Source organism: Pseudopodoces humilis, chromosome 3, assembly GCF_049639895.1.
Source record: "Pseudopodoces humilis isolate 2021_Gansu_Grassland_sample_001 chromosome 3, ASM4963989v1, whole genome shotgun sequence".
Lineage (NCBI taxonomy): Eukaryota > Metazoa > Chordata > Aves > Passeriformes > Paridae > Pseudopodoces > Pseudopodoces humilis.
In genome coordinates, this window is record NC_142202.1 from 90695057 (window position 1) to 90705913 (window position 10857).

The 10857-nt window shown below is 40.8% G+C and overlaps 1 protein-coding gene across 3 annotated transcripts in view; it reads right to left on the minus strand.

The window, feature by feature from the left end:
- Window positions 1–7200, minus strand: part of LOC102106848 (elongin-A-like) — a 32410-nt gene extending 25210 nt beyond the window's left edge. For 2 of the 3 annotated variants that reach the window (XR_015772169.1, XM_088053048.1), the window contains exons 1-2: window positions 6720–7200; window positions 92–148 (exon numbers count right to left, since the gene is read on the minus strand). Coding sequence is in view for 1 of the 3 variants with exons in the window: in XM_088053048.1 (XP_087909174.1) it covers window positions 92–148; window positions 6720–6875 (213 nt within the window). In the remaining 2 variants the exon portion in view is untranslated. Of the gene's footprint in view, window positions 1–91; window positions 149–6487; window positions 6627–6719 lie in introns of those variants that run through there. The other variant, XM_088053049.1, reaches the window with a different exon arrangement.
- Window positions 7201–10857: the final 3657 nt, after the last annotated feature.

The window sequence follows — 10857 nt, forward strand, 5'->3', positions numbered from 1 at the left end:
GCATTTTATAATTATATATAACATATAATACAAAGACATTACATAGTAATTCACTATAGAAGAGTTTAATGTATTATTACTAACCACTTACCACTAAAATATCCAGCGATAAATCCAAACCTTGTAGTACCTTAAGTGTTTTTATAATCTGTAAAGAAACATTAGATTAATTGCTTTAAATAAATACTTGGAAATCTTATTCTGTTCTTCTCATCCTCATTCATATATTTAATCCAAAAATACACAATAGTGTTAAAAGAAACATCCAGCAACTCCTGGAAAATGTAAGCACTCCTTTACTGCACATCAGGGCAGTGTTTGCAGTCTGTGCTGTGAACCAGTACGGTCCAGCCAACCCCTCAATTTCAGTAACAACAGAAAATCCAGCAGATAGTTTGAATTTACTGCTACAGAGATTACAGTAAAAAATCAGTAATACAGAAGTAGAGGCTACATAATACAGAATAATACAAAAGTAGAGGCTACATATACATGCCTACTCATCCTGTAGCTGTGGCCCTCATTTGCCACAGAGCCAGTACAAAAGCTGCATTATGCCAAGCCACCAAGCAAAAATCAGCAAGTCTCACAGTCACCAGCACTACTCCATCAATCCAGGCCAAGAAAGGACAATAGAGCTGGTGAGAGCCCAGACTGCACAACATAAGGTTTTGAAAACATAACTGCAATTTGAACTTTAACAAAACAGGCTTGAGCAAGCACAACTTTTCTTTTGCACTGTCAAACCTTACACCAGTTACAAAATTCAACACTTCCATAAAAGCAGAAAAGATTTTTTTCATATACAAAATGTTCATCTTCCTATGAGAAGTGTTTTAATAACAAAGAAGTCTCATTTATAAGCAGAGTATAAAGTTTCAACAGCAATATAATAAGCCAATTTGTTTCGCAATGGGTATATAATACCCCAAAGTCTTGCAGCTAACCATACAGAGCAAATTTGTCTTATCCTTCTGTCATCATTTAAGAATGGCATTTGCCAATTTAGTGTTGCCACTAAAACACTCCCAACCACACACATGAAACTATGTTATGGAGACAATAGGATTAATGTACAACTGAAATCGCAGCATTTCATAGGGCTTTCACAAAGCCTGAAATATAAGACAAGTGTTTCAGATCATTGACACTTCTCAGTGTAACAGCAGGAACACAAAGCACACTACCCAGAAACCTTCTGATAACAATAACAGCTATATTAATTTAAATAATCGATGAACTGTCATTTATTATATTACATACTGCTTCTGAAATGGCATTACAGAAGGTGGAAGAGGTACTAAAAAATGAGCAGCAAGCTCAAAGAAACAATTTACAAATTGCACTCAAGGGATACATTGTTCTACTGCTGATCTAAGTTTAATTGTTCCTATAATGCATTAGAGTAGTGGAATCCCACATTTGACACTGATTTTTATTGTGTTCAGTGGGCTCTATCCACACTCCTGGCATATAGTTCTTCTCTAAATCCTCCACCCTGAAACAGTGCTTCTGAGTCAAGACAAGCACAGGAAAAATGCTTCACAGCCTGGGAAAATGTGAGACAAGGTAAGACATACACCTAGGACCAGAGGTAACAAATCAAATCTCTCCCAAAAAGTTCAACTAGCTACAGAATGGCAGGATACCTAAAAAAAAATAAAATGTAATAAAAGCTTCCTTATCAAGATCTCAGAACCAGCACAAAAGCCGTATGAAGTTCCGCTTATCTTTAAGAACTCCCCAAGAAAAAAAGATTACTCACAATGTTAACATAGTTTCTAATGCTTGAGATGGTCAGCGTCAAGTTCATTCACTTTAACTGGAAGAATATATATCCTCATTGATTTAATTTATTTTGCAATGAAAAGGAAGAAACCCACTGCTGACATGCTATATTGTGATATTTAGCATGTCTAGATAATCAAGCACTGCAAACCACTGGGAATAAATCCCATTTATTTTGCCAGAGACAAATTTATTTGTGGAAGAATAATCAATACTAGGGGATGTTTTCATCAAGATACAAAGAATAGAGGTTTTGAACAGTTCCTCTTGATGGATTTTGGACTAAGTTAACTCATAAAGCCAAATTTATTTCAGAAGAAAAAATTCAGCAAGCAGGCAATTACTCTACGACTTCAAACCAACAGGCTAAATTACAAAAGTACCTAGATGGCAAGCATGTTCAAAAGCAGACAACAAATGTTAATGAAAAACAAAACTTTCAAAGTTTTCTAAACTACAGACCACACTGCTAATTTTGGTTACTTAAAATGTATATCACATTTGGAAAATTAAGACAAATAACACTGTTTCATTTTAAAAAATAGCAAAAATGGATCAGACATACTGATAAAGGTTTTAGAGGTGATACCAACCACTTAGAAGCAGGGAACAGCTCAGGCTGCAGGCGAATCAGCAGCTCTGCATGTACAGGACTAGTACAATACTCTATTCTGTAACTGGACAAAGTAAATGGCTGCATCCAGCCTGCCAGTAGGAATCACATCTCCAAATTCTTGGGGGGATTTAGAATCAAGCTCACTTACAGACACAATCAGAATATAACCAAATATAATTTGTGGCAAGCATCTGTAGCATCAGAGAAACTTTGTATTTATCCTACTGGCTAGAGATCTCTTATTTCTCTGCCAAAGACAAAGCACAAATACTAAGCTCCAGTATCTATCAGGCTTTGGAGAAAGGTATACTGTGAAGCACAAGACACAGTAAAGTCTGTCACCAAAACCAGAGCTTGCTAGAAACACAAACTTTGATGTCATGATATCTATATATATTAAACTATTATAATTATTGCATAAAATAAGGCAAAATTATGAAGTCTGTTCTGAGCAGACCTCCAAAAACAAAATACAGACTGACTATTGAGGGATCTTTCTCTAACTATTTCTTTCACCATAGCATCTGTGGCCTATCTAGCTCTTATCTCACTAGAATGGGTCTGGTACTTCCTCTACAGAACACCACCTATATACACACAATACATATGTATTCTATATACACACAATATATACACAAACTTCCACTGGTTTTCAGACTGTTTTATCTCACATACCACTATCAACTATATCCTCATGGAAAAACTCTATTAACTTTAAAAGAGACTGTAAACTTCATAGAAAAAGTTTGAAGAAAACTTATCTTCATATACAATTCCTGGACCAGTCTACATAATTCCTAAATACTGATTTATAAAGAATGATCAAAATCCTTTAGGGCTGGGGATTTTTTCCATAAAATATATTCCAAGAAAAACCAAGGTCTTTATGCAATATAAACAGGCAAAGCCTTATGGACAAACTGAGAGCTGGCACCCACATAGTGGGTGTGAGACAAAAGCAAAGACGACAGTAGGAACAAGAGCAAGCAAAGATGCAGGGAAGAAGGGAAAGCAGTCTGGAATTTGGAAAGTGGGGATCAATGGTATCGAGTAATGGGAAAGAAGCATGAAAGCAAACAAAAATTTCCAGGACCAAAACTGAAAGCAAAGTCATAACAACAGCTGGGTTTGGTCATTTCCCAATACACCAGTGTTGCTTCATCATCCTTTATACAAGCATTGTACAGTCTATTCTTACTTTCCTATCTGAGCCTGGAACCTCAGGAAGGACAGAACCCAGGTTCCCAGACCATCTGTCCTCAGGGGACTGACATTTCTCTACAGTAACTCCTGTTTTCTCTCCTTCCTCGCTCAATAGCTGCATTTCTCTTTCAAAGAGATCCCTATGATTCTTTAGCTTATTCTCATCTATAGCAGAGCCTGTGAAATTCTATCAAGTCAATAACTTCTGGCTAAACTAGACAATTCATTTGAAAGAGCACCAGGTCTTCAAGGAAAACACCGTAGAAAAACCCAACTCTGTCCGAAGCAAATAATCCCCATGCTCTCAGCTAACAAAAAAAACCCCAAAAAAATCTCCAAAATACCAAACAAAAAACAAACAAACAACCTCCCCACAAAAAAACACAAATAAACAAACACAAACAAAAAAAAAAAGGAGCAAAAAAACCCCAAAAAAACCCAACACAGCTGTTCTCCTAAAACAATTGCCTAGTTTTGTTTTCAGCTACTAAATCTAGTGATCTGTTAATTACACTAAAGGAGTTTTCTTCCAATCATCTCACACAACACAGAAATAAATGTAAATACTAATTACACACTTTACCTTGGCTCTTTAGTTTCATTAAGTTATGTTAGCCAGAGCTACAGCCATTCTCTGGCTATCTTATTATCTTTTTCAGCTTGGCCAGTGCTGTTTTTAAAAGCAGTCCTCAGAACAGGACATAATATTCCTTTAATTGTCCCTCTAGTGCTATATATCAATAATAGCATAACCCTGCTAAGCTACCCAAGGATAGCATGTACTCCAAAGCCACTGCACTCTACTGCAATTTCATGCTCAACTGGTAATACATCAGAGCTCCAAATCATTTTCTGAGTCAATGCCTTCCAAAATACAGTCTCCTATCCTGAGTGACCTATATTCATAGCTCCTAGCTGCGACTTTCCACTGAGCCATGGTAAAACGTGTTGCTCAAATGAACATAGCCTCTTATTTTTATAAATTTGGTTTCTAGAAGGGACTCTTTTCATTTGATACAAATTACTTCAATATTTGCTGTCTTCTAAATTGAGAAAGATTTCAGTGGCATCATATGACAAAGAAATGTATAATCACACTCCTACCCCCCCAAAAAACACCACAAACCCACAACCCAACATTGTTTCCCAATTATGTCTGGCACTTATTTTTGGTGAGTGCAACGGAAATCAGTTTTATGTATTACATCAGTGTCATACAGAAGCAAGTGAAATGCCTTGAAGCTCGCATATATTTACGACAATTTGTGTCAGCCAAATTCAATTTGAGATAAATTTGTCAGAACGTATCTATGTAACATCTCATTGAGTGGTGTGGATCATGGCACCACCCTTTAATTCTTCATCGGTTACATCTTAACATCATGCAGCTGTTCATTGCTCCTTTATGGTCAATGACAATGAAGACCATTTCACTGACCTTTAACTACTTTTTTCCCCCTGTATCTTCCCTAGAACTACAAGCATCACTTAGTACCTGTTCTTTTGTCAATTCTCTGAAAACTCAAGTGGGTAGCTATCAAACCTCACACATTAAGAAGCTTTTGAAATGGACAATTGATGTTCTGCATGGTTATCAAGAGCTTTTTAGCAATATTAAAAAGTCCAAAGACAGATTATTCTCAGTATGGAACGGAAGTATTTGACAATGTTTGCCTACATACATCTGTAATACTGATTTGTAATTCTTTTCAGACATTTCTAGACCTCTCCTCTTTGCGTTTAAAGACACTAACCACATAATTTCTGTTACTACATTCAACTTCTCTTAGGAGTACCTTTCATGACTGGCAATTTACAGCTATCAGTTTCCTACTTTCCCTGCCACTCCTTAGGCCCTGTTACCTAAAAATACTTCCATTTCACTAGACAGTTTTACCAGGGACAGAAGTGCTGCAGCACCACCATTAGCTCCATTTTATGCAGCACCTACTCACAGCTATGCTACATAAAAACATTGTATCTGCACCCTTAATGAACACAAGTTCTACTTATTCTTCACTTTAGTAGAATACTTTGCAACTTGCTGGTTTGGGATCACTCAAAAAAACCTAATTACCTATTGAATTGTTTCTTTTATTTTCCTTTGCTACCTCTTATTCAAATAGCGTATCAACACTAATCCCAAGTACAAATTCAGGCACTGTAATAGCTGATCATTTCTGGAGCACAGGAAGAGATCTTAGGTTCATTAAACTGCAAATTAAAATTTCTGGAGAAGCACCTGCAAAGATATTTGCATTTTTGACAGATACTGTCTGCATCACAGGCGTTTACAAAGATAAATCACTATTGGCTATGAAAATCAGTATTTCCTCTATATGCATACACACATACTTTGAAAACACACTGTAGACATGATTAATAGCTAAGCTTCTCATCAATTACCAAATACTATGCCATTTTTACTGCTGCCCTCTGCCTCCAACCACAAATTTGTAACAAGTTTTAATGCCTTTGAAACCCATCAAGGTAAAAGTGTCCTGTATTTTCAAAGCGAATGTGACCCTCTAAAAAAAAAAAAAAAAAAAAGAATTAAAAAAAATACCCAAACCAAGCAAAAACCACATCACTGCTTTGAATACACCTTCTTCAGTCAAATATTACTTATTATTTCATAAATCATTGAGGCCAATTTGGCCCACGCTACTTTGCTTCCATTTCCTTGGGAGTGCTCAGAGAGCGGTGCGTGCCTTGGTCCCCACACATGGGGGCGTCCCCACACCTTGGGACTGTCCTCTCTGTACCTTGGTCCCTCCTGCCCCACAGCCTGGGACTGTCCTCTCTGTACCTTGGTCCTTCCTGCCCCACAGCCTGGGACTGTCCTCTCTACGCCACCAGAGCGCGGCGCAGCTTCAGTACCTGCTCTGATCTCGCTCCCCGCTCATCTCCGCCTGCTTCAGGCGTCCCTTAGCTACTCCTCGCAGCTACAGAGCAGCCCGGCCACTCTACAGCGGTTTCATAAGAACAGGGAGTGACGGCCCCCACTCCTCTTTGACGTGTGCCGTTAAAAGCAAGCAGAAGCACAGAAAAGCTCGTATGAACACAGAAATAACACTCCAGCAGCGCCGCCTTTGGCCCCCCGGCCGGGTACCTCCACAGGCTCGCGCGCACAGCGCAGCCGCTCCTGCAGCTCCAGCACCCAACGCGCAGCGCTCCGCCCCTCCTCCGCCATGGCACGGCCGCCGAGGCTGCTCCGCTGCCGCCCGGCCTCCTTGTAGCGGCGCCCGCTTCGCCATTGGCCGTGCATCCCGGCCGGGCTGGTTGCTCGCTACCCAGTTACCGGCAATAACAGCGCGGACTGTGTACTTTTCTCTGCCCCGGCGGGCTCCATTGGAGCGCACAGTGCGGACTGAGCAAGCACAGCGTAGCGGCGGTGAGCCCTGGAGATGAGTCAGGGAGCGGCCTGCCCAGGGAGCGCCTGTGCCCCTGACAGGGCGGGCCCGTCGGGGCGGCCGTGCCAGCCTCGGGAGCAAGCCCGGTGGGGCCCTGTCCCGCCTGCGCCAGGTGGGAGACGAACAGTGTCGCTTGCTGGTGCACATCTGTCTTGTTATCGGCAGTAACCCCGAGTCCCCTGGCATCGCTGGTGACTTGTGCGTGGCACCGAGGCTGCCCTGTGGAAGGGTGCCTTGCGTGGGAGTAGCGAGGCTGAGCCATGGAGCCGCGAGTGGCTGCCCGCAGGCAGCCCACTGCAGTCCTGACTCGGGCTGAAGGGGACATCCTTTTCTTCAGGTCCTGCCTTATTTACAGCCTGATGCCTAAAGCTTTTTGCTTTTTTTTGTTTAGGGGACTGAGCACTTTTGGGCCCTGCAGCTTTCAGCAGGGCTCTCCCATGGATTACCTAAAAAGCTCATGACAAGGAATCAGTCTTTGTGCTGTGCAAACTGAGCATCTGAAACGAGATCTCTGCCGTGGAGCTTGCTGGGATTGAGCATGTGCTTGTAAGACTCCCAGGTTGAATGAGTTCCTCTTGAAAAAAAACCAAAAAACTAGTGTTTGTAGAATTTCCTGTGAAGTTACTATAGATATAATGAAAACAGGTACAAAGAACACCTTTCACTCTTTAAAGTGGCCTTTGATGGGAAAAAAACTGCATCCAGTCTGAACCACAATGGAATTTTAAGTAGACAAAAGTCTTCTATTTGCAAGTTAGGATTGCTACTCTTGCAAAATAGATCTTATTACAGCTTGGCATACTTTATAGCAAATTCATCAGTAGAGAAACCAAAATAGCTGATAGGGCAATACAGTAGATAGAGCACTCGGGTTGGAAATGAAAAAATAAATCCAGGTCCCTGATGCAGACTGTCTCTCCAGTTACCAAACACGTTTGTATTTTACAGAAATAATTAACTTGTCTTCACAGTATGTAGAGACTTCATCAACCTTACCTTAAAATAGGCCTTGCACAACTAGTTACTCTTCAGTTTTCTGAAGAGAAAATTAGTATAACATTATTTACTAAGTGGCATTTATGTGAAGAAGTTTTCAGAGACATTCAGCCCACATCAGCATTATTATTAATGTCATTGAGTAGGGAAGTTGAGATTATGTGATTGAAGCTGGAATTCCCATATGTTGTTTGATAATAACCAAACTACTGGATCTCTTGGGATGAGGAAGATGTTCTTGCTGCCCAATTATTCTGAAAGATTATGATGTCATGACAGCAAAGACAGTATTTAAAATCTCAGAAGTTTTCCTAGAACATGAAAAATATTTTTAGCCTGGACCTGACTGAAGCATTTTTCGTACTGCTTGTCATAACTGTCAAGAGGAAAGAATTCAAAGTTTACTCAGTCCTTCAAAACTGCAGCCAGTGTTGATTATTACAAGGATTGTTTTTCTTCGGCATAGATGCATGCCTCCTCTTAAGAAGTGGGCTTGACATACACACAAATATAGCTCCAAAAATTGCTCTGACACTACGTGCTCAAGGGGTGTGTTGTATCATCAGCTCTGCTGAAGGCTTGCAAACTCTTTTCTCACCTTTAAAGGACCTCCCTATGCCCTACTGGCAGTGCTTAGTGAGTTTCCAAGGAAAGATTGAAACCAGAAAGAGGAGTGGGCTTTGTCTGAGCTCAGGAGAAGAGCCTGGTGAGAATTTCAGGGGATGGATCAACGAGGTTTGACTGGGGAAAACCAGGCAAGGAAGTGGGAGCAAATGATTAAGTACAGGGGGAGTATAATCATTTTTGATCCTGGTATTAGTTACTTTTAAAAGACTTTATTGTGTGCTAATTAATGCAAAATGAGAAAGACTACTTCCAAGACCAGCTTGTGTGACACACAATATCCAAGTATGCCATCAGCTGGCCTCTGATCTTGAAGACCTAAAAATGAAAGGTTTTGTAGGTCTTGCCCTAACATAGAACCAAAGTTTTAGAACAATGTGAGATGCTTGACTTTGTCAGTTTTAGTACACTGAGCTGTTGACTCAATCCCCATGAGATGGTTATCTCTATACTGCCCAGTTCAAAGCATGTTTGGTATTTTCTGGAAATTGGAACTTAGTTTTGTCTTTTCAGTAAGGATGCTTCTCCAGAAACAGGTGTTTCTGTTTTTTCAACAGTGAATCATACAAGGATGTTGGAAACACTGAATAAGAACTAAATTTATTTTACAGTATGCTAGTAAATTTTAAAGATATGAAAATTAGAATAATATTTTTTATATATCATGATAGTGTGTTCATTCTGGAGGACAGTTTTCCCCTATATAAAAAAAAAAAAAAAAAGAACCCTAACTGAAAAATAGCAAAAGAAAAAAATAATCTTTCTCTGAAAACATTGGCCTTTTAAGGCATCTTAAAATTATGAAAATTGATGGAAGTCTGGGAGTGAGCTGTTAAAAAAGGGAACACTAAATAACTATGGTTCACCGATACGAAATATGTTTGATAGTACTGTTTTAGAAATGTGTTTTTTCTAACTACAAGACCTAATATATTGCATGTTCTTAAAATTCATGGAGCACAGTGCAAAATAAATTCTTTGCATAAAAAACATTATAATTGATCCTATTAATGTAAAATTTCAAATCTTAAATATAGTTGTCGATATAAGTAACTTTATAATTAGATTGAACAGGTAAATTGAAATACATTGAGATGTGTTAAGATGATGATTGATGTCATCCAACATATTAGATTAATGCCACAGCTAGTTGTATTTTTGAGGCAGTAGGAATTTACATGGGAGGGAAAAAAAAGACATAGGTATTGGTTTGGCGTGGCCTGGTTTTAAGTAGCAGGTGGCCTCAGATTTGGCTCCTGTGAGAAGCTGCTGGGAGCTTCCACCATGTCCAGCAGAGCCAGTGGCTGATGGCTCTGAGGATGGACAGGCTGCTGGCCAAAGCTGGGCCAGTGAGAGAGGCTGGAAACATCTCTGTGATGACATATTTAAGAACAAAATCAAAACAAAAGTCACCGATTTTTCTTCTAGTCAGAGAAGAGGAGGAGATGGGAACATATGAGGGAAACAACATGGAGACACCAAGGTCAGTGGAAAAGGAGGGGCAGGAGGTGCTCCAAGCACCAGAGCCAGGATTCCTCTGCAGGCTGTGGTGAGACCATGGTGAAGCAGCTGTGCCCCTGCCGCCCCTGGGGATCCACGGGGGATGCAGAGATCCACCCACAGCCCGTGGAGATCCATGGGCTATGCAGAGATCCACCCACAGCCCCTGGGGATCCATGGGGGATGGAGAGATCCACCCACAGCCTGTGGGGATCCATGGGCTATGCAGAGATCCACCCACAGCCCCTGGGGATCCATGGGGGATGGAGAGATCCACCCACAGCCCCTGGGGATCCATGGGGAATGGAGAGATCCACCCACAGACCCTGGGGATCCACAGGAGACGCAGAAATCCACCCACAGCCCTTGGGGGAGGTGCCCATGCCAGAGCAGGTGGGTGCCTGGAGGAGGCTGTGATCAAGTGGGAGACCCAGTGGAAAGAGAGGGCCCTGCTTCCAGGCTGGAGCAGCCTGTCCTTGGAGGACTGCACCCCATGGAAGAGAGACCCACGCCACAGCAGTTTGGGGAGGACTTCTGACTGCGAGAGAGACTCACATTGCAGCAGTTTTTTTCCCTTTTTACAGGAAATCACAAGGAAAAGATGAAGTGGAATGGCTACAAATTACTCCTGAGGAGATTGATTTGACACAAGAGGAAAATTTTTCACAATAAGAATATAATCTCCCCAGGTAACTAAGTGGTGGATTCACAAAGGTT